The 22,395-nt window shown below is 57.6% G+C and overlaps 1 protein-coding gene and 1 long non-coding RNA gene across 8 annotated transcripts in view; one reads left to right on the top strand and one right to left on the bottom strand.

Annotated features, from left to right (window-relative positions):
- COL13A1 (collagen type XIII alpha 1 chain) overlaps positions 1-22,395 on the bottom strand; it is a 77,020-nt gene that overhangs the window by 53,828 nt on the left and 797 nt on the right. For 4 of the 7 annotated variants that reach the window (XM_058298958.2, XM_058298959.2, XM_058298961.2 and 1 more), the window contains exons 2-10: positions 20,116-20,151; positions 17,289-17,315; positions 14,801-14,851; positions 9,366-9,401; positions 8,596-8,622; positions 7,805-7,831; positions 3,662-3,688; positions 3,546-3,572; positions 2,771-2,797 (exon numbers count right to left, since the gene is read on the bottom strand). In XM_058298958.2, coding sequence (XP_058154941.1) covers positions 2,771-2,797; positions 3,546-3,572; positions 3,662-3,688; positions 7,805-7,831; positions 8,596-8,622; positions 9,366-9,401; positions 14,801-14,851; positions 17,289-17,315; positions 20,116-20,130 — 264 coding nt within the window. In that variant the 5' untranslated portion in view covers positions 20,131-20,151. Of the gene's footprint in view, positions 1-783; positions 841-2,770; positions 2,798-3,545; positions 3,573-3,661; positions 3,689-7,804; positions 7,832-8,595; positions 8,623-9,365; positions 9,402-14,800; positions 14,852-17,288; positions 17,316-20,115; positions 20,152-22,395 lie in introns of all 7 variants that reach the window. The other 3 variants (XM_071215838.1, XM_058298960.2, XM_071215839.1) reach the window with 3 other exon arrangements.
- Positions 2,810-4,212, top strand: LOC131278746 (uncharacterized). The gene is made up of 3 exons (XR_009186168.2): positions 2,810-3,268; positions 3,569-3,653; positions 3,873-4,212. It is a non-coding gene; the product is annotated as an uncharacterized lncRNA (long non-coding RNA).

Below are 22,395 nucleotides of genomic sequence, written 5' to 3'. Positions count from 1 at the left end.
AACATTGCACTGCCAGCCCCACCCGGCCTGGCTGGTGAGCGCCTGGCTGGGGCTAGTGGCCTCAGAGCTCTGGCCGGGAAGCCACGGGACCAGCTAAATTGGTACTTGAAGTCAGGCTGGTGTGTGGTGGCCTCTGGGTTCTGTTTTTGGGTGAACGAGAAAGGCTGATGCCAGCGAATCTGGGGAGGATGGTCAAGGGCGGTGCCAACCCAGCTCCCGGGGGCTGAGCCGGGCCGAGGGTGGGGCCGGTCTGGGCACAAGCTAAGTGCTACTCAGCTCTCACCCCGGGGCCAGAGGACTTGGAAAATAGAGGCTGGGCAAAGAGATGTCTCCGCAATGTTCAACCACTCTTTCGGGGGTGGGAGCAGAAGCAACTCCTAATTACGTCATCTAATGTGATTTTCACTTCTGGATACTCTTGCTACGTCCTGTCCCTCTTCCCGTTGCAGCTGAGCGACTCATGGCTTTAGGAGGCAGTTAGAACCCATGTGAAACCGAAGAGCACATGTAATCAATCACTTGTATTTTAAAGCATTTTAACCCACATTTGGGGGCGAGCTTTAAGAGCCACGGGCCCCTGGGCTGAGAGTGTGCCCACCTGGAGCTTGGGACCTCAACAGAGGCCTCGCTGCAGCCTTCGTGGGTGACTGCTGCTCAGAGAGCCCCAGGGGGGGCCGCCCACCGTCCCACTGCTGGGGCCTGGGGGTGTGCAATATTGGGCTCAGTGTCCAGGAGGTCTCCCGGCAGAGAGGGTCCCGCGGATCTGCCGTGGAGCCGACAAACCTTCAGGGTAATTATCTGGTTGGAGCGCAGAGCTGCTAGAGTGCCGCTCAGGGACTCCTGGGTGGGGGAGGGGAAGGAGGGGGCGGTCAGGGCCATGGGGGAGGGGGAGTGCTCGGAGCCCACAGACACCAGCTCTCCTGCTCCCCACCCCGGGGGCCTTTCCCCCTGCTCCTGTGCCTCCCACTCAGGCCCTGGCCTAGGGACGCTGCAGGCTGGACCCCTTAGCATCTCGTGGGCCTAGAGACCTGCCCTCACCACATGCCCAGATCCCTTGGAAAGCCAAAGGCCAACTGCCCCGGAAGCCTCCCTCTCTTCTAGCTTCTTCTACATAATTAGGGGAGCTGGCTGCCCTGGCCCTGCCCATCAGCTGGGTCCCCAAATTCCCTCTCATTCCCACCTGACTCTTCCCCCAAGTGGCCCCCATCAGCACACCGTGCTACGCTGCAACCTGGGGCGGGGGTGCCTCTTCTGGAGCCTTCTACCACTGCCCCCTTCCTCTCGTGGTGACTGAGAAGCCCAGAGCCCTCTCCTCTCCCACCCCAGGCGCTCGCTCAGGACTGATGACGCACTGCCAAAGCGTCTGCAGTTGTGTTGTCTTTGTGCCGGGGGATGTTGTCTTTCTTTCGGGTAACATAACAATCCTGTGAGCCCATCGTTGCAAATAAACACAGCTGACCTTCTATTATTGTATCAGGATCAGGCTGGCCGGAACACGGGGCCCCTGCATCCCCGCAGCACATGACGCTGACAGGCTGGCTGTCTGCGTGGCTGCTGGCATGCAGCCCCCTGCCCAGGCCCGGCCGGGCTCAGCCTCTCCCTGGCCCAGGTGTGCAGGGGTCCGAGCCTGGGGGCTTTCCAGCCTCCTGAGCAGATGGGTGGAGCCTGGCGCTGCACCAAGGCCCTGCAATTGTCTTCCAGAGAGAGGCTGGTGCTGAGCCTGGCTTGTGCCTGTCAGCATTCCTTAAATCCCCCCGCCAGGGCCTGCCTGGGAGCCACTCTGCATGTGTTTCTGGGCATAAATGCAGCCCAGGATGCCCCATGACAGGGTGTGGACACCTAATGACGCCCGTCCTCCCTGCCCCTGCTCCCTGGGCCTGAGAGCTGCAAGGATGGCACTTTCCTGCACCCACGTCACTGCAGCTCCTGCTGGAGAAGGCAGAGCCCACCCTTGCCCTCCTCTGTCCCAAGAATGGCTCTTGCTGTCGGGGCACAAGTTTGAAGATTCCTAACAGGATGACAGCATTCTTTCGGATTCTGCCTATTGGGGCAGAGCTGGGTGGGAAATCAGGGGTAGGAGACATCTCAGCTCTGAAATCCCCCGCCTGCCCCAGAGATTTTATCCTGGGATTTAGATAGCCAGCTCCCAATTTCTCCCACCATCAAGGTCTGGGTCATCTGAAACAATGACTAAGCTGAAAGTCCCTCTCACTTGGCCCTGGCAGGCGGCCAGACACACAAACACAGTCGCACGAATACACGCTTGATGGGAACGGCCAGACATGCAGGCTCATCTGAGCACAAGGCCAAACGGAGGAGGCCCTGTATGGAGGAGACACACAGGTGGGCAAATGGGCACACATGGGCGGGCACACATGGGCAGGCACAAACATATGGGCACAGGTGGGCACACATGGACACACACACAGGTGGGCACACACAGGCACACAAAGCCAGGTATACACAGGCAGGCACACATGAGCACACAGCCAGGCACACACAGGTGGGCACAGGTGGGCACACAGGGGCAGGCACACAATTCCACATTTCCACAACTCAAGAGATTCATAAGACACAATACTGAGAGACACAGTCAGCTGCGTGGCCAATCACAATGGGACCCCACAGACCCCTCTCTGGCTGCACCAGCTGCTCAGTATTGGAGAGCTGAGCCTGTTTCTCCCAGATGCTGGGGGACGGGGGTTTGAGCTGGCTGCCGAGTCCCAGGGATGGATCCAAGGGCCCCGCCTGGTTTTGGGGGTTCACTTACCCGGTGCGGGTACTCTCCACACTGACCCTGGTGGGGGGAGGGAAGGAGGTGTTAGCACTTGTTGGGGAGGAGAAGGGGCCGTCCTCAGGGCTGAAGGACATGCCACTTCCATCATCTCCCACCAGCCCTGCGCTGGCCCTGAGCCCTGAGTCAGGGGAACAAACCCCCCCCCGCCCCTTGCTCCCGGCTGGCAGCAAGGAAGAACCCCCAGGGCCTGCCTGGAAGTGGCCCCCTGGAGCCTAGGGCAGGGCGAGGAGCTGGGTCCCATCCCGGCACCTCCCTGGAGAGATCTCGGCTCTGGGCGGGTCCACCCAGCAGCACTCAACACGAGTCCCTGGATGGGGAGGCAGGTGTGGGCCATGGGGCTCATGTGAGTGGGGGCAGCAGGCTCCTTGCCACCCTCCCAGGGGCAAGCACAGCAGCCTCCACCAGAGACGGAGGACGGACGATGCCAGCGATGGACCAGCCGACCCCTCGAAATCCTAGAGGCTCTTGGAGGTGTGTCATGGCCCCCGTGGGGGTGGCAGGTGGGGGCAGAGGGAAAGGCAGAAAGGACCGGGCTCCAGGCAGGGCTCCCCCCCCCCCCGAAAAACAGAGCGCCACCTAGAGGGGCCCCGCTTTTATCTCCTTGATGGTGGGGCCACAGGGATTCCTGGATCAAAGGGCTATGTTGGAAAAAACTAACGTTTGAAAAGAAGCACCAGTGGACCTTTGGCTACCTGCTGGGAGGCTGTTTCCTGAAACAGACCTTCTGGAAAGGCTCCGGCAGGCTTACCTTTTCTCCTTTCTGTCCTTGAGGTCCCTACGAAGAGACGGAAATGAGAGTTAGAGAGCAAAACCAAGCACTCCCGGCTGAAGCCTCTGCAGGGAATACCAAGAACAGGTACCAACCGGTTGTCCTCGGGGACCCGCCAGACCCTGTGGGGAGGAAACACACACACGCGTCAATGGGGGGACAGGAGCCAGGGGCAGAATCAGGGGCACATGCCTGGGGGGGGGGGCGGATTATGGGAGAGCCCGGGGCTTCCAGTGCTTTTTTTAATTATTATTATTTTTTAAGATATATTTTTTATTTATTTCTCTCCCCTTCCCCTCCCCCCAGTTGTCTGCTCTGTGTCCATTCGCTGTGTGTTCTGTGACTGCTTCTATCCTTATCAGCGGCACCGGGAATCTGTGTTTCTTTTTGTTGCGTCATCTTGCTGTGTCAGCTCTCTGTGTGGGCGGCACCATTCCTGGACAGGCTGCACTTTCTTTCACGCTGGGCGGCTCTCTTTACGGGTGCACTCCTTGCGCGTGGGGCTCCCCTACGCGGGGGACACCCCTGCGTGGCAGGGCACTCCTTGCGCGCATCAACACTGCGCATGGCCAGCTCCACACGGGTCAAGGAGGCCCGGGGTTTGAACCATGGACCTCCCATGTGGTAGGCAGATACCCTATCCATTGGGCCAAGTCCGCTTCCCTCCTGTGCTTTCTGAAATGCTACCGAGTCCTGCAGGCTGGCTTGGTCTTCCTGTGCCTGAGAAGTTCCAGGCAGTGTGGCCGTAAACACCAGCCCTCAGTTTCTTCACCCGAGCACCGGGCATGGCTGTGTGCATCCGCCCCCAGCACAGGGCCATGGTGAAGGACGTCTCATGGACAGTGTGGTGATTCTGCATCCAATGACGCTCACGGGCCACCAAGGGGCTCATCTGGAAGTCGTGGGATAACCCTGCCTCATGGAGCCAAGAGCCCTGGCGCATGCTATCTTCTACCTGCCACGGCCTCAGCTGGACACCCTCTGGGAGCAGGGCATTGCCTCAGCCATCGGGGCTGTAGAGGAACCTTTGGTAGAAGAGGAGTAGAAGCGGGTATCTCAGGCATGTTCCGGGCTCCTGCAAGGTTGTCCTGGCTACTTCCCGGAGCTAAGAAGGAAGCCTGACTCTGTCCTCTGAGGACATGGTCGAGCTGGCCCTCTCAGGAACCTTTTCTCTGAGCTAGTGTGGAGGACGCCTCATGGCCACTGTGGGGGAAAGAGGGGACAGGACCAAAGAATCCCCCGAGGCAGTCTCCTCAGGCCTGCGCTGAGCTCACAGCTCACACCGGCCCCACGAGGAAGGTTCTCAGCAGGTGAGGGTGCTTTACAGTCCGTCTCACTGCAGAGGCCCAGCCTCTTCCACGCTGCCGCCCTTTGTGAACGTGGCTCCTAGACTTGCTCCGCCACTGACTCCCGCACAAGCAGTCCCTGGCCCCCTGTGCCCCCTGCAGTCCTTTCCAGTGGCCACCCTGTGGGTCATAAGGCCCACCTGAAGAACTCAGGGCCCCCATGGATGGACTGCACCTGGGTGCACTGTCCTCAGGGTGCCGAGATGTGGGAGAAGGGCCTCTCTTGCCCCCGACTTGCCAATTGGACTAACCTCGGAACTGGGAAATCCCCAGAGGTTCACCAGAAGGGGACAAGTGGCCTTTGGGACAATCTGAGTGGCACCCTCAGCCGTTCTGGCTGACTGAGCGTTTAGAGCCAAGTTCAGCAGAAGACGATTCATCCAGCAGGGACCCAGGGAACAGAGAGGAGTGTGAGCAAGACAGGGTGCCAGGGAATGAGAAAAGTAACACGAAGTCTTTAGGACAGCAAGAGACTTGGAGGATTGAGACCAGAGGTCCCAGGTAGAGGCTCTCGGGACAATTGTGGGTCCCAGAGCTTATGTGTTTGCCCCACATATATATACATTTAATATTTCAATTAATTGTGAACATGTAAGAGCAAGGAGAGAGCTAATAAAGATCTGGATCGGCAGCGTGTCTGAAGCGTTCTCGGGGCTACTGAGAGATGGGCAGAGCAGGTGAGGACACAGGGTAAGGGGTGAGTGTGAGCCTCAGACCCCAGAGTTGGATGCCCAGCCCAGGGGAAACTGTCTGGGGAGGGAGACGAGTGGGAGACGGACAGATGCTGAGCAGGCCAAGATAATCACATTAAGCAGCAGTGTTGAATTAATAGCTCCGGGATCCCTGTGCCAAGCTAAACAGGAGCCTAATGGCTCTACGGCCTGTCAGATTTTGAGGCAGGTGGGGATCTATCACATTGACGCAGGCTCATGGGAGATGAGGTGGCCCTTCCCTATCTTCTGAGTTAGCCTTGACCCCTCATAGATGGGAAGGCTCTGAGGCAGGTCAAGTGGAATGGGGTAGAGGGACAGTGTGAGCAGTGGAAGGTCAGGGAAAGAAGCCCCATACAAGGGTGCTTCTCCTTCTAGACAAAAGGCCCCGGCAGCAGGGGGGCAGCATATAGGAGTGGGAAGATCCCACTGCATCAGTTTGAATCCCAGCTCCCTTATTTAGTAGCTGTGTGGTCTTGAGCCCGGTGCTTAACCATTCTGTGCCTTGGTTTCCCCTTCTGTAAAAAGGAGATGACAAACTTGTTCTGAGGATTCCAGAACAGTGCCTCGTTGAGGACCATTATTACTACTTTGGATGTGCCACAGACAGCCTTAGGGAAACATCAGGTCACCAGGAAGGGGAAGAAGGTGGGGAGCTGAGGAGGGACAGAGTGAATAAGCACCCCAAACTCCTGGCATCCGAGTTTCTCACGCCTCTATAAAAATGGAAGCATGGAAGTTGATTTGGTTCCCTTCACACATGTGCACAGCGCGCTTAAGAACAAGGGAGGGGCTGTAAGCAATGCGTGTGCAGCAAAGGGAGCTGGGCCGGGGAGGAAAGCTTGCTAGAAGACCTGGACTCCAGCTGCCAGCTCTTCCATCGGCTGCCTCCTGTGCCTCAGGGCCACTCCTCTCCCGTTCCACAAACAGCTCCAGGACTTTCCTGCCTCAGGGCCTCTGGCCATGCCCAATGCCCAGCATGCTCCTTTATTACTTTCTCTTGGTTAAATCATCATTTTCGAGCCCCAGGTCACACACCTCTCTGCAGGGAAGCGTCTCTGACCCTCAGCCTGGTGGCGGCTGCTCTGTGGGGTGAGCTTTCTCAGGGCTCCAGCATGACCTTTCCACAGCGCTTAGTAATTCGTGAGCTCCGTGCGTGATTACCCAAAGGTGTGCCTCCGCCTCTAGACTGTGGCTAGGTCGGTGTCTGCTTTGCTCCTGCCTGTATCCCTGGAGCTGGCCCAGCGCCGGGCACATTAAGACACTCCGTAAACAGGCTCCACAGCTGTCAGAACAGGAGAAGAGGCTGTGGAGGCCAGGTGCCACGGAGGACGGAGGGAGCACTAGAGGACCACGTAAAGTACTTCGTCCGGTGCCCTCCGCCTAGAAGCCCCCAGCTGTGTCGGCTGCCCCTGAGGCAGGCAGACAGGCAGAGGGGGAGCAAGCCGCCGAGGTCCCGTGGCCAGTCGGGGCAGAGCTGGGGCCTCGGCCTGCTTTACCACCTGCGGGACTGGGCGGCCTCCCTCTGCGGCAGGGCTCCACCTCCCCCTGTCTTGGCAGCGCCCCCGCAGTGGGCGGACAGGGTCTTCAGCCCAGCACGTGCAGCACGGCGCGAGCCAGACCCCTGCGGATGGAGGGCCGGGGGGCTGCCGTGTTGCTCTCACCACCTGGTGGCAGCTCCCAAGCCTCCAGGCGGCCCCTCACCATGTGGGCACGCCCCAGACCTGGAGGCGGGAATCGTTCAGCCCTGGGGAGGCTCTGCAGCAGGGGGAAGGGGCCAGGAGGAAGGCCAAGGAGCTCGGCGTGGGGCGGGCACTGGGAAAGCCACGCCATCCCGGGCATGGTGGGAAAACCCAGCCAAGGAGAAATGCCTTCCCCCAGAGGAGATGCCTGGCTGGCTCCCCACGCCCCAGGGGGGTTGCTGAGTGGAAGCTTGTCCGGGCAGTTTGGGGGTGCTGAGCTAGCTCTACCTCTTGGTGACACTGGCAGACCTCTCCCTGGGACCCCCTGCCCTGCCTACCCCCCCCCACCGTGCTGACTGTAAGGGGGTGTGCTGCACGGCTGGGAGCGTCCGAGAGGGGCGGCCATGCCCGCGGTCAGCTCTCTATGCCGGGCAGCGCTCGGCAAAGGTCCAGGAGGGCCCCCACCCGCTCCCGGGAAGGCAGCGGAGCTGGAGTCTTACCATCTCCCCTTTTGGTCCGGGGTGGCCCTGGAAGGAGAAGAGCGTGAATGCCAGCGACATCGGCGGCGGCCCCCTCGGCCCCTCCACAGCGGCTCCTCCCTCCCATCCCCAACGGCTCTCTTCACGCGTTTTTTGTTTACATGCGTCCACTTGTGTCCAGCCCTTGACCTTCCGACTCAGTCGTGGTCACTCATCCACCGCCCTTTGCAGAGTGCAGAGGTGGGAGGGGCGGTGTCTCTGGGCTGGAGCCTCTGCCCTGTCCACACACCCAGGAGGGCTTCACGGGGCGCACGGTCCCATGAGATGAGTGGAAATGAGCAGGACAGCTCGCTGGCCGGCAGTGGGGGTGTGACCGGGTGGGCAGTGGGGCCCTTCCTCCCAGGGGGTGCCAGCTGCTCAGGGGAGGGGGACGGTGGGCTTGGCCATCGGTAAGACCACCCAATCCCTTTACTTGGTGAGGGGTCTCGGAGGGACCAAGCTCTCCTCTGGCCCACTCCTTCCTAGGACTGGGGAAGGGGTTCCTTTCCCCATCAACATTCGTCAGGGGACTAAGTCGAGAGGATTAAAACAAACGAAAAAGCTCCGGGGGAGGAGAACCCAGCTTGGCGGCTGTGGACAACTCACTAGCATTAAGGGCAGCTAGTTCAAATAGCGTCTCCTCCCCTTTCACCCTTCCACGCGCTCTCGGTCCATCTAAAGCGGCTTCCAAGGAGTCAGGGAGGGCCCAGAGATCCAGGGTTGGTGACCTGGGCCCAGCAAGAAGAGCCCACAGGTATTGGGGGCCCACTTACCGGTTTGCCGTCTAGCCCAATGGGACCCTGAAACAGGAAGGAGCCAGATATGAAAACCAAGCATCACAGGACTCTTGCCAAGAGGCTGCACGCTGCAGCGGTTAAGAGCGCGAGTTCTAGACTCCAACAAGTTAGGGTTCAAGTCCCTGCTTATCCACTTACTGGTCATGTGACCATGACTCAGCCTAAGCCTCAATATCCCATCCTGAAATGGGGATGAGTCTGAAAGAATCTTTCACAAAGGGAAGAGAAGAGTGAATGAAATGCTTGGCCCAGGGGAGAACCCAATGGATGGCCATCACCACTGATACCAAGGCCTGGGGAGAGGGGACTTAGCAGCTACCCTGCTCGGCCTCTTGGGCCCCTTAGGTAGGGGTCAAAGGGCACCCAGATGGCCACCGGGTTGCTGCTTGCACGGGAGCCAGATGGGAGGTTGAGCTGCACAGGTGGTTTCCCTGCAGTGCCTCATCTGCGCCATATTCGGGCATCACACTGGGCTCTATCAGCCTGTGACTTCTCTCATGGCAACCTGAGAGGTCGCCTGATCCCTGCCCCCTGCCCCTCTGTTTGTTTATTTCCCTGGTTTTACTTGCTCCACGGACCAAGCACCGAGCTACTCTCCTTGGCCGCTCTCTCTGAACGGTAGTGGAAGGGCGTCCTTAAGTAGGGTTTAGAAGAGAAAGAGGGCTTCAGGGCTGGCCTTGGGTGAAGTCCCACCCAACCAGGCCCAGAGACCGCCTAGGACAAAACTGACCTCAGCCCCTGCTTACCGGAAATCCAGGAAAACCTCGCGTGCCGGGCTGGCCCTGGAAAGAACAGGAGAGGAGTGAGGATGAGCGCACGGGGATGAAGCTAAGCCCTGGCTCCTGGCTCTCTGCTCCCCAAGACCCGTGGCTTCCTTCCCACTCCTCTGTGGGCGTCCTTGGGAGACCCACCCCATGGAGAGCTGGCTGGGAGGGAGGGAGGAGAAAGATGGGCATGAACATTGGTAGGAAGTTCCTTCAGCGAATGGGGATGGGGAAAGGACAGAGGAGGCAGGCAGCATCCTGAGGGTCTGCGCAGGAGAGCTCCACACCCTGTGGACGCACTGAGCCTCGGCCTGTAACCATGACAGCAGAGCGGAGGTGGCGGGGGCTCAGACCGCAGCACACTGGGCTCCCGGACTGCAACCCTCCAGGTCCTTTCGATTGACAGCCATTGCTCATGGCCACTTAGCTGAGGGTGGTTTGGATATCAGCCGATACCAGGGCTCGACCTTCAGGCAAGCAAACACAGTTGTCCACTTTCCTCTACCCTGGCTGCAGGCTTCTCCTATCGGATGGGAAATCTGTGGATCTCCTAATCTTTGTGGGAAGTGAAGCAACTTGCCCATTTCCCTGGAGGTGCAGAGAGCAACACACAGTCAGGCTGGAGACTAGAAGCATGAGGTCAGCAGAAGCAGGGACTGTGAAGATCCAGGGCTGGGGGTGGGGGGCGGCTTGCCGGAAGTCAAGGGCAGTAGAGATCTACCACACATTGTCATGTCACTGCCCTTCTCAGGAACCAGCAAGGGTTCCCTTCTGCTCACACGTCATTCAAGGTCATCCTCAGTCCAGTCCTGATCAACCATCTTAGCCTCCTTTCCTGCCTCACCTCTCCATCCACTCTTCGTTCAGGCACACTGACTCACCTGCCTTTCCCTGGACACACATCATTTACACTTCCAGCTCTTGGCCTGGAGTCTCCACTTGGCTGAGATGGCCATGATCTCTTCCTGCGCACAGGCATTTGAGCCTGGCAGTTCTAATTTTGGCTTTGCCAGTGATGGTGGTGTGATCCAAGCAAGTGGTAACCTCTCGTTTCCTCTTCCACGGAATGGGGATACTGGTTCAGCCTCATGGGGCCACTGAATTACATGTAATTATGTTTGTAAAGCCTGAGGGTGGTACTCTGTCAGCATTTGGGAAATGATAGCTGAATTGAACTGAACCGAGGAGCACTCAGAATAAAGCAAGATTTAAGTCCGGGGCTCAACAGAGTCTTTGTTAAGCAGTGGTTTCAGAATCAGATCCAACACAGAGGGAGATTTCTGGGTCCATCTGCTGAGACCCTGAAACATCTTCAGGCTGGATGGGTCCTCCTTGGAGCCAGGAGGGCTTGAGGAAGTGAGTGCCCCGGCACTTTGCTCAGGGGACAAGCCAGCCCCTCTGGCTGGGTCGGGAGGGGACCCCGCTGTCAGGGTGGGTGCACTGGTTAGGAGGGGAGCAAGCTGGAATCTGTGCAGGCTAAGGGGGCTTGTGGCAGGCAGCCCAAAGGGCAGGAGGAGGGGACACCATTCCTAGATCAGAAGGGCCTCCAGCCTCTCCCCTCTCAAGGGTAAGTGACACTAAGAATAGCACCAAGGAGAAAACCCGGAAACCTGCAAGGTGGCCTCTGGAACCTTCCAGTACTGACTCTCTACTGCTCTGAGCATGGAGAGGCCTGACGCAAAGGTCAGGAGGAGAGGATTCCAAGAAACATCCTCCAGGCCCACTCAGACCGTGTTTACACGCTCGGGGTAATCATGCGGTTTGCTAATTACAGAACCTGCCGGGTGGCAGGATGTAAGTCTCCAAATCCAGAGCTGACCAGGGCTTTTTCAGGGATCTTGGGAAGATGCCGTCATTAACTAAATGGAAACTGGGTTTCTGCTTTCTGCAGAAGTTGGGCCTGGGTGAGGCACTTGGGGAAGTTTGGAGAGAGTTTATAATTTACATCTTTCAATTATATGCTTAGGTTGAACAGCTTTCCCTCTTTTACCGCTGGCCCTATTTGTTTGTACTTGCTACCAATATTTTCTACTAGGTTTTCTGCTTTTATTGACTTGAGTAAGGCTCTTTGTAAGAACAGTAATTCTTTGACAGCATATGCACTGCAGATATTTGCTCCATCTCGGCACTTTGTTTTTTTACGGTATGTTTTCTGCTATACGGAGGAGCAGACCTGGCTGGGGAGATGAGCACAGCTCAACGCGATGACTTTGCCGTGTCATCCTGATGTCCAAGTGGAGACATCTGTCTGCAGCCGGAGGGTCGGAGGCTGTAGTGGGCTGGAACTGACTCGCTGGCTCCCGAGAGCAGATCCCCCCAGCTTGGTGTCCAGTGGCATCGCATGGGAACTTGACAATCGGCTGTGGGGAAAGTGTTCACACCACCGAAATCGGCACACCGTGGGCGAAGAAGGGCTCTCCTTGCCTCCCCTTCCCTACCCCCATCCAACAATGAAGCATTTACCAACACAGAATCTTGTTTGGAAAATGGTCAGCTTGGCTGGGGTGGGTGGTAATGGAGCACAGGCTCTGGGCAGATGCACAACTGACTCTGTCAGGGGTCAGGGGTCAGGGAAGGAAGTCGGCTGGTAGGTTTCTTCCATCCAGAACCTTCCGTCTGTTTTCTGTTGCTTTAGCCCACACAGTTTGCAGGTAGGAGGTCCTCTCAGAAAGGTGGGGAGGGGTCAGCACACCCAGACATGCTGCATGAGCATCTTGCCTCACTGAATTATGAACCATGATCGTCCTCCAAAGCGCCTGAGATAGTTTCTTCCTTAGCTTGGACCATTTATCAAGCTCCACCAGAGGAGACAGGTGGCCCCAAAAGCAGCAAGGCTGGTTCTTATTAGCAGCATTTACGCCGGACCCTTCCGGGCTGTGTACAAAGCCACATGTTCCTCATTATTCTGGCTGCCAGGGCCTGCCCCACTTGACCTCTACCCTTCAATGAAAAATGGCCCCTTTGTCTCCCCCAACCCCTACTATCCCAGCTCAGGATGGCTTCCCAGGAGAGGCTGAAGGGACTGCCCCTGCCGTCCAGGGCGGCCTCAGCAGGGTGGCCCAGTTGTCGGGTGACGGTCACCGACAGAGGCCAATGCCGGAGGACGCTGGGCTTGGTTAAGGGCCCCCAAACCAGGCAAGCTCTCCTAGCACCAAGGCAGGCACCAAAGGGACAGTTGTTTTTTCTTCTCTTTCGGTTAAATATCCTTTTTAAACAGGAGATCTAAAAGCACAAAAATGGGGAGTCAGTGCAAGACTCTGGACTTTGGAATGAGGACGAACTGGACAAGTCCAAGCGCCACCACCTACTAGTTGCATGACCACAGGCAGGAGTCAGAGCACTCAGCCTCCTTCTCCGTAAAACGCACGGGTGGCGCCTGCCCTGCAGCATTTTGGGAGGGCAGGAGGCGACCTGCAGGACCACAAGCGGGGGGCCTAGGGGCCCAGCTCACGGCAGGTGTCCAGGAGAAGGATGCTGGCATTGCCACCTGAGCAGGTCGTTGCCCCCACTGGAGTCACATCCGGAGCAGTAGGTATGTTCCTGATTAGGCTTCCACATGCCGGGCCAGAAGCTGGGAGCCGCTGAGGCAGATAACTGCCCCTAAGCACATTCTCCAAGAGGGGGGCCTTTTCAGCAATCGCAAGGTGGCATGTTGACGTGGTGCTGATGAAAGGACCCTAGAGGAGGCAGCATGATGGGCCGACAGGAACGTACGTGGCCAGATGGCGCAGAAGACGGAGACGGCGGCCAAGGGCAGAAGCTCCGGCCCTGACAGGCCTACCCCCAGCCTGGCCCTCTGTGCTAGAACCCAAGACTCTGTCCCCCTTCTCTGTGACTTTCCTGACTCCCAGCTCCTCTCTGGCTAAGATGCACAGGAGGCTGGAAACCTGCCAGGGGCAGCGGGTTGGCGAGCCAGAGAGAGGGCTCCAGAGGGCAGGCACGTCTCCCGGGGTGATTAATCTGGCAGTGTGGCTGCGCTCCAGCTGTGCCCCTCGGGAAAGTCACTCGACCTCTCTGTAACGCGGAGGTAACGTGAGGACGCAATGAGTGAAGAAGTGGAAAGGCCTACGGACACCGCCTGCCGCACGTCAGGTCCTGAGTGTCAGCCTGAGCTGCTGAGGAGGCCGTGTCCACCCAGCCCAGGGCGTGCAGACCCTGCCTCTGGCCCGGGCCCCGACCTGCCCACCTCCCCTGGCTCACCAGCTCCACGCTCTGTTTCCTTCTCTTACCTTCCCCGGGTCTCCACGGAGCCCCCTTTCGGCCCCATCGCTTAGCTTCTAGCACTTACCACGGCCCTCCTCCTGGCTTCTTAGCTCCTTCTCACCCCCGCCCTTGGACATAACAGCAATGTGCTCTTTGACCCCTCCTTAGACTGTGGGTGAGAGCCCCCGCTCAGAACTCCCAGGGGGCGAGAGCCGGGAGGGCCCGTCAGCCTCCGGAGGGCTCTCAAAGACGCCAGCCTCGCGTGGCGGGAGAGGAGCCGGCCGCGGTGCACATGCAGTCTTGGCTCTGGGCATGCCCTGTTCACGCTGGGCCCTCGGGATTACCCCTGGGCCCACCCCCTCACAATGCATCGCAGGGCAGGAAACCAGCACAGCAAAGCCCGGGCAGCCTGCGGTGGTGGTGGAAGCCCCGGGGGCCAGGAGCCCTGGGTTCTGATCCCGCCCGGCCTCTACCTGCCGGAAACCCTCCAGACCCCCTCCTCTCTCTGGGCCTCAGTTTCCCCTTCTGAGAGGACTGGACTAGACAGTCGCTGAGGTTCTTTCTGGTCTGACGTCTGATGATTTTATTTAAGTCCCATGTTCAGGTGCGGTTTGGGAAAACAACCCGCTCTCCCTCCCGTAGACACGCATCGTCCCAGCTTCCTCACCATGTCTCCCTTCCTGTCCCTAAGGAAACGTGCGAGAGGAAGCAGCCCTGACTTCCCAAGCTCCTGGCCCCTTGGTGGAGGGTACGGAGACCCTGGACCCAGGAGTGCTCATACGCAGAGCCTCCAAGGGTGGGTGGTGGGCTGGGCCTCGGCCAGAGCTGGGTGTCTGCTCCGGGGGCTTCTGGAAGTAAAGGCGCATCCCCTGGAAAGCTGCAGCGTCCCCTCCAGAGAGGAGCGGGCACCTTCTCCCTTCTGCCCGCAAATAGCAGGCTGCTTCACAGCTACCAGAGTTTTGCGGTCAGAGAGTAGGCGCTCCCGAGGCCGCCGAGAGGCTGTAATTTAGGTATATTTAGTCAGGCCACTTTCCTCAACATCAGCAGCAGCGCTGTGGCCCGGTCTGGCTGACCACACCACATGGAGTGGCCGCCACACCCAGGGGGACCGCCAGGACTCGCTCCCCACCCCCAACCCCCGCCCCCACCTGGGGCCTTTTCATTAACTCAACCACCCCCACCCCCCACTCCAAAGAAGAGCAAAAACCACTTACAGGGGGGCCGCGAGGACCGATGATGGATATCCCAGCATCTCCCGGGGCCCCCTGTGCGGAGAGAGATAAAGGAGAGTGAGGTAGGGTGGGACGATGGCAAGGAAAGGGAAGTGGGCAAGAGAAGAGTGAAAGGAGAAGAGCTGGCAGGTGGGGACGGGGGAGCAGGAGAGGAGGGGGTGTAAAGCCAGAGGCCGTGGGGACAAAAGGGAGGCCAAGGGTGTGGGGTGAGAAGAGAGGAAACGAAGGGCGAAGGCGTGGGTGTTGCGAGGTGAGCAAGAGCAGAGGTGCGGGCACCCCGTGGGGCAGGCCAAGAAGAGGTGTTCAGGGAGGTAGTGGAGAGGGGACACCGGAGGGAGAGGCTCAGCTCAGCACCGGCTGCCCCGGCCAGAGGCCCCGAGCTCTCCCGACCATCGCCCTGCTCACGACGGTTCCCCACCTAGCCCAACCCCCCCAAGTTTTAAAGGTCTTGAGAGCTTCCCACCCACCCCCAAGTGCCCCTCTGGCTGCACTCCCTCTAACTGGTGACGCTGGTGTCCAGGGCTGTTGACAGCAGGTGGGGACTTACTACGTGGGTCCAGCAGCCCTGGGCCTGATGGCTTGAGCTGCCTCCAATTTCTTAGTCCTGGATTGAGGTGACAGAGGGTTAGGGCTGGGGCAAAACTTTCAGCCCCAAGGGGATGGTGCAGGATGCTGAGCTTTGAGGCCACAGAGCTGCCCAAGGGGCCGTGCGAGCTAGACCAATACTTGTATGTGCGTGTGGTTGTGGTGGTGGCGGGATTTGACAGAAGGAGGGTGACAGGACGGAACACGGAAGGAGGAGAGATGGGACGCTCTGACAGAGGGTTGGCAACTGTGTCCGCTGCCATCAGGAATCCACACCTCCCAGCAGGGACGTGCAGGGGAGTGAGAAGCCCAAGGCCTCAAGTTGGAGGTCTTGCTTTGAAACCACTGGCCAACTGGGAAACCTCTCTGGGCCCACGGCATGCCTCCTCTGCGAACGAAGGGTGCTGGGAGCGGCTCTACCAAACTTACAGGGCAAGGTGCACAATGCATTTGTAAACTGGAATGCCTTGCACACCGGTGAGGGGGCGATGGCAATTTAGTAACTGTTTATGCCACTGCAACTACACAAGAATTTTTATACAAGGCATTGCAGTTTAATGGTTAAGAGCACAGACTTTGGAGCCAGAATGCTTGGGTTTGAAGCCCAGTTCCTTCCCCTATCAGCTGTGTGACCTTGGGCAAGCTATTAAACTCCCCCATGCCTCGGTTTCCTCATCTGTAACACAGAGGTGAAAGCACACGAAAATTACACGAAGTGATGTTATGATGTGCCTAACCCAATGGCTGGCCCACACGCAAGGTGCTCTGAGGTGTTTGCTATTGTCCTTAGACAACGATTAGGTCATTTGTCCTTCTCCTGGGAAGGTTAGCCTCGCGTGAAGTTGGGGCTGGAGGAGACTTCTTTCCATTTGGGGGACAGCAATGCAGTGGCTAGGACCCCAACTTTGGAGTCAGTTACACCTAGGCTCCTCCCCAGCTCTGTGACCTTGGGCAATGACCTTGCCTTTTTGTGCTTCAGCTGTCATATAAAATGGGAAGATTGAACTTCCCTGTTAGGGCTGTGTGATTGTCAACTAGGATAACAGAGGTGCAACCCTTAAAACAGCTCCTGCACAGAGTTTGTGGTTAATACATAGTGGCTGCTGTACTATTGCCATCGCATTGTAATTTTGGAGACAGGGAGACTATCGTGAAGAAATACACGCTGCGATCCACGGGCAAGGCAGCAGGGGCGGCCGGAGCAGTACTGGGCTGGGCACTGGCAGGTCTGGCTTCCAGCCTGTCTGCATCACTTTTGCTGAGGGACCTTGGGCAAGCCCCACCCCTCCTTGGGGCCTCAGTTTCCTCATCTGTAACATGAGCTGGTTAGATGTGTTATTCTCTGAAATCTCTAAGAACCTGCTAGTCTGATATTCCAGGATGGCAGTGGCTGTCCTTATAGACAAGGACATACATATATAAGGACAGCTGGGCTCGTCCTTATAGACGCCTCCTCCCAGCAGACTTCACTCTACAACCCTGGGAGTCTCCCCTTCCTGGGTGTTTCCCCAGGGAACTCTCTCTGGGGCTTCCTGAAGAAGGGGCTTCTAAGTCTGAGGACACAGAACAGACGAGCGCTGGCCTTGTCTTGGGGAAGGGACTGGCTATGTCCCGGGATCGGAGTGAGGAGGCCACGTGAAGCCGGATGGGCCATGGGAGACCCGCTAAGCCAGGAGAGCTGGGACCAAGACTCCTCCGATGCTGCCAGGGGGCTGGGCTCTAGGGCTGTAGGGTCAGCCCAGAGCTGCTGGCTCTGCCGGGGCCACGGGGTGAGCGGGTGGCCAGGCAGGGCAGCAGCTGAGAAATGGGGCTCTGAAAGCCCCTCCCCAGAGATTCCACGGGGCAGAAGGGATTGGAGGGGCTGAAGGAGACCCTGTGGACTCACCTTCTCGCCTGGGTGGCCCTTTACTCCCTGCGGCAGCCACATGCAAAACAGGGTGCAGGGAAGAGAGAGGGAGGGAGAGAAAAAAGAAAGAGGATGAGAGAGCAGCACAGACACAAGAATCCGTGTCACTGCACAATGAGCAAACAAAAGAAATCACCATGAAATGAGAAACAAAACAAAACACAGATGCTGTCACACGGCAGGGTCCCCGTCCCACCAGCTCAGCCTCAGCCCACAGTCTGCCTTGCTGCCGTTCCAGAAAACGGGGAGAACTGGTGGCCAGGGGTGAAAGAGGCTCTTGGAAAGTGTATGCTTGTGTGCATGAGAGAGAGAGTGAAAGAGAGAGAAGAAGAACTCACCAAGGTAAGAAACTGCTGAGAAGCCATGGGCACTCGGGGGCTGGATCAGTTTGAGGGGGGGGGTGGCTGGGGGTGGGGAGGACTGCTCGGGGCCTGGGATGTGGTGGTGGATTCTGCGAGGATGGAGGGGCCAGCTGACCTCCAAGTCAGAGCTTTGCCAAGCGAGGCATGCGGGGAGCCTTTGGGGCTGATGAGGCAAGAGGGGAGGTGGGCATGGCGAGTATGGGTGGACCCACAGCAGAACCCACCAACTGGAGGGATGGAGGAGGGTCAGAATACAGAGGAAACTGGGTCATCGGCTGAGGGTCTCCTGTAACCACAGTGACCATGAGGGGTGCAGGGGTGTCACCTCTTGTGTCCTTCCACCTCCCCCCAACAACTCAGGCATTTCCCACTGGCCACCCGGGAGTCCTTATCAGGTGGCTCATGCCCGGACCCCTACTGGGCAGCCAAATGGGCCCATTGTCACATTTAAAATAGCACAAGCAAGGTGAAAAGCCCCCAAATGGCTTGAATATAGCCTTGAGTAGAAGGAAATGGGGAGACTCAATGCAGCCTGCCCCCTCCCCCCACCGTGGGTCAAAATCAGGCTCAGAGGGACACCTTAGGGGTGTGTGTGGACATCTACCTAGTCCAAGGAGTGTGGGTGCGGGAGGCCAGGCGGCGCCAGCTGGCACATTGCAGCCTCCTGCAGGCCACAGCACTCGGGCTAAACAGAGGCTCCTGAAGCTTCCCCGGGAGGAGCAAGGAGTTTGGCTCTGAGAGCCCCCTCAGGTACAAAGCCCCGCTCCACCCTATCTTGGGCAAATTGAGTCTCAACATCCTCAGCAGTGGGACGGGGTACCGATAGCACCAGACTCAGGAGCCCGTGAGGCTACACTCAGGAAACCTGATGGCGGGGGCTGGTGCCTCTACAGGAAGGACACCCATCTGCGAGCATGCGCAGTTAAAGCAGAGGTCTGGGGCAGGCGGGAACTCCTCAGTGCTCTGCTTGGGGAGTGGTGGGACAGCCTCATGTGGGGGGCCCAGGGCTCCCAGCCTCCCAGCCTTGGTGGGTGGTGGTGGCTGGGCCCTGGAGAGTTCCAAGCTCTTGACCTGGAACCCTTGTCCTGAACCTCTGAAAGGTCCCAGGCCCAGGCACCATGGCCCCATCCTAAGGCTTAGCTCCTCCTTAGGCTACTGTGCCAATGGCTGGGGAACTGGGGTTGGAGGGCATCACTGTCAAGGTCAGGGTCAAGAGCACAGGTTTTGAGGTCAGACTGCCTGGGCTAAACTCCCTGCTCAGCCTCCTCCTGGCCATGTGACCTGGGGAAAGACACATCTTTCAGACGAGCCTCTGTTTTCTCATCTGAAAAATAGGGGTGGAAATCTGCCTGCCTGATGCAGTTCCTGGGAGGACAGAATGAGCTAATTTGTGTCTGGCTCTTAGCAGAATGCCCAGCATGCAGCTAGCAATCGTGAGAGTTAGCTGTTGTGTGGATGCCTTTTCCCAAACTCTGAGCCCTGGGCTCACTCCAGGCATGCAGACTCACACATGGATGCCACACCAACGCCTCAGGCCAATGCCAGCTGAAGAGGAGGAGGAGGAGGAAGAAGCCAGGGTGGAGGTGGAAGCTGACGGCTAGGGCACAGTTAGGACTCAGGCCAGGAGAGCAGCCCCAGCCTCAAACTGGGCAATGATGAGGCCAGTGTATGGTCATCCCAGCCGGAGGCGGCCAAAGGTGGCCAAAGGTGTCTGCACTGCCCTTTCTAGTCCCTTAGAGACCATCTCTCTGAAGCCACCAGGAAAAACCTGGTACCCAGGACCTCAAGGCCTAGTGCCACCTTCCCATTTCTGGGAAATGCTCTCCTTGTCAAATTCTCATTTCCCTGTCTCCATTTTAGTTTTTCAGTAGGAAATGTTAATGTTTAAATCAAAGCCTCCTGGTGAGGATTTGGAGGCACCACAGGCAACCAAGCCCCGTCCTTGTCATCTCCTCCAGATGTGTCTCCATCTACGGAGAGCGCTCCTCCTGGAGCTCTGGCTCCGTGCGGGTTCTGTAAAGCATGCCCAGTCTTCCAGCGGACGGACACCATAACTTTGAGGTTGCAAATTTTCTCCATCTTTTGCTGGGGTGCGGTTGCAGGAGCAGCTACAAATCAGAGGGCGAGCGTGCTGCCTCGGGCGCGGGTGGGAGACCTCCCAAGGCCTCACCCTGCCACCTGCACGCGATTAGCAAGGAGCCTCATCTGTGTACCTTTCCTGGGTTTGCTCTTTGCCGTGGCAGCTCTCTGGAGAATAAAGCCATGCTGTAAAGGCCGAAGGACTAGAATAAAAGGCCTTCCCTTCTCCCCTGGCCCTCTCTGCAGCTGACTTGGGGAGGGGCAGGAGGCTGGGGCAGGCAGCACCTTGCCGTGGCTTGGCGGCCAGGCCAGCGCGGAGAAGCAAGCAGCGCCCCCCAGGAGCAGGTGCAGATGCGCCAACTCACCACACGTCCCGGCATCCCGATGGCACCTTTGTCTCCCTGGTGAATGAGGCGGAAACAGACAGATGTGCTGGAGCCAGGCCAGCGTAGGAAGGACCCCACGGCTGGCTGTGCACCCAGGCCTGTTTTGCATGGGCAGGTGGGGGCCTCCCATGTGGGAGAACTTTCCCATGCAGCACCCACGATTGTTCACAAGCAGCCCCCTATTGCTCTCTGCACCAGGCGTACCGCTGTGCAAACTAAAGTCGAGCCAGAACCTCAGTTTCCCCGTGTGTAGCATGACGGGTCCAGGGCCCTTCCCACTTAGGCTTCAGTTGTCACAGCCCATTCCAGCTATGACCAGATTGTGCCTCATCCTTGTCATGTGCAACTTGGAGGCATGGGGCAGGGGCACAGGCAGCTCCTTGTGATTCAGGAGTGAATCACTTCCCTGGGTCTGACTGCTGGAGCTGAGGAGCACACCGCCCTGCTCCTTCCCAGGCCCTCCTTTGGGGAAAGCTGTGGACAGGGGCCTTCTCCATTCCTCCCTCCTCTCGGCCACCTCCAGCACTGACAGGAGGCACCGCGAGCCATGTGGATTCAGCCATGGCACGAGTTTCGGCTGCTGGCACGGGTGAGGGGAAGATCACTTTGTTTCGTAGCCGGGGTTACGTCTTCCTGCTCTGGAAATCTGCTTATTAAGTTTTCCCCCTCCCCCACTTGGTAGAAAATATTTTTTTGCAATCATGCGCGTGCAGACATCATAAAACCTGGGGTGGGGCCTGGGGTTCGGTATGAGCCTGGAAGGGTGGAGAGCCATCAGATGCAGAAGAGAAGACAGTATTTGTCCAGCCTGCTGGGGATCAGACAGCTGGGGTCTTGGGTTTTCCTGAAGTGTGTGGGCATTTCTGGGCCATTCTGTGCTTCTGCTGACCCCGCCAAGGTGAAAGCATTACAAGATGTGTGTGGGATGCACCAAAGAATAGCAATCAACACTAAAATTAGATTTTTGTCGCACATGTTGTCAAGTCCAGTGGAGTCAAATGCACTGCCCCTGTTGAAGTGTAGCAAGGTGGCAGTTTTGATTTTAAGCACCAGCTCTGTTTCCTTAAGCTCCCTCAGCATCAGCCTCTGGCCCATGGGGGTCCTAGGAGCTTCTCTCTTATGGGGATCCCATGAGATCATGTCTCTAAAGGGCTCATGGGCAGGCCTGGCACTCAGTCTGTGTGGAGTAAATGGCATCTGCTAGTGTTACTCCAGCCCTGCTAGTGAATTTAGAAGCTTGCTTGTACGTCACACCTTTTGCATTTCACAGCAAGGGCCAGGGCCAGCAAATCTTTTCTTGGGTCACTCCAGGGTTCCTTCACAATGAAAACATAAACAAGACCATAATCCATGGGCCCAAGGTCTCCGAGAACCCCAGGCCCTGCTGGTCATCAGCTGTGGCATCCAACGGTCCATATGCTATTGGGCTTTCAAATGATATTGCAGGATGTGGGTTTTAGTTTCTTTTTCGTTTCTCTTAAAAAACTAATGTTCTTTGCAGTCTTGGCCATAAAATGTTTGGGTTAGGGACAGGCACGGAATGGTCAGCAGGCTGGAAACTGCATGCTGCAGCCCTGCTCTGTGAATTGCCCCCTAAATGCTTTTTAAAGGTGGACTTGGTAAGAAAAACCAAGGTCTGCCCACGTTCCTCCTCAGTCATCTGATTTTCCCCTCCTTGGGTTTCGTAGGACCGAGTCACCCGCCCGCCCTCTGCTCCGGGGCTCTTACTTCCTGGAGGGTTTCCATTTTCAAGGCTAAACATGATTCCACATGCATTTCATTAAGAAAGTCACTGCTGGATATGAATTCTAGAAGCTGCTGTACTGGTCAAAAGGTTACAGTATAATTCATGACTAAATAGGAGTAACTGGAATAAGAGGCATTCATAGAAGGGTCTGGAATCCTTGGTGAAGGGAGACAGGGCAGCCTGGCACACTTCGTGCATCTCAGCATCTTTCCAAGTCACTCTGTACCACTCAACCGATGTGTGCCCATGCTTGAGGTCATGGAGCTATATCTTAGAAGACTTTCAAAGATGGTTCTCAAATGTCAACATGGACCCCAAGGAACAGTAGTTTGGAAGGATGTGTGATAACACAGGTTCTCCAACAGGTCTAGTGGCAGAGTGACTGGGGACAGGGTACTCTACCTCTGTGAGCCTCAGTTTCCTCATCTTTCCAGTGGGCATAATGCCATCCATTTCACCAAGTTGTTGAACAAATCAAATGTATAAAGTGCGGTTAGCACAGGCCTGGTACA

Source organism: Dasypus novemcinctus, chromosome 6 (assembly GCF_030445035.2).
Source record: "Dasypus novemcinctus isolate mDasNov1 chromosome 6, mDasNov1.1.hap2, whole genome shotgun sequence".
Lineage (NCBI taxonomy): Eukaryota > Metazoa > Chordata > Mammalia > Cingulata > Dasypodidae > Dasypus > Dasypus novemcinctus.
Note: the sequence above shows the minus strand (reverse complement) of the source record. Positions and strands in the feature narration are given on the sequence as shown.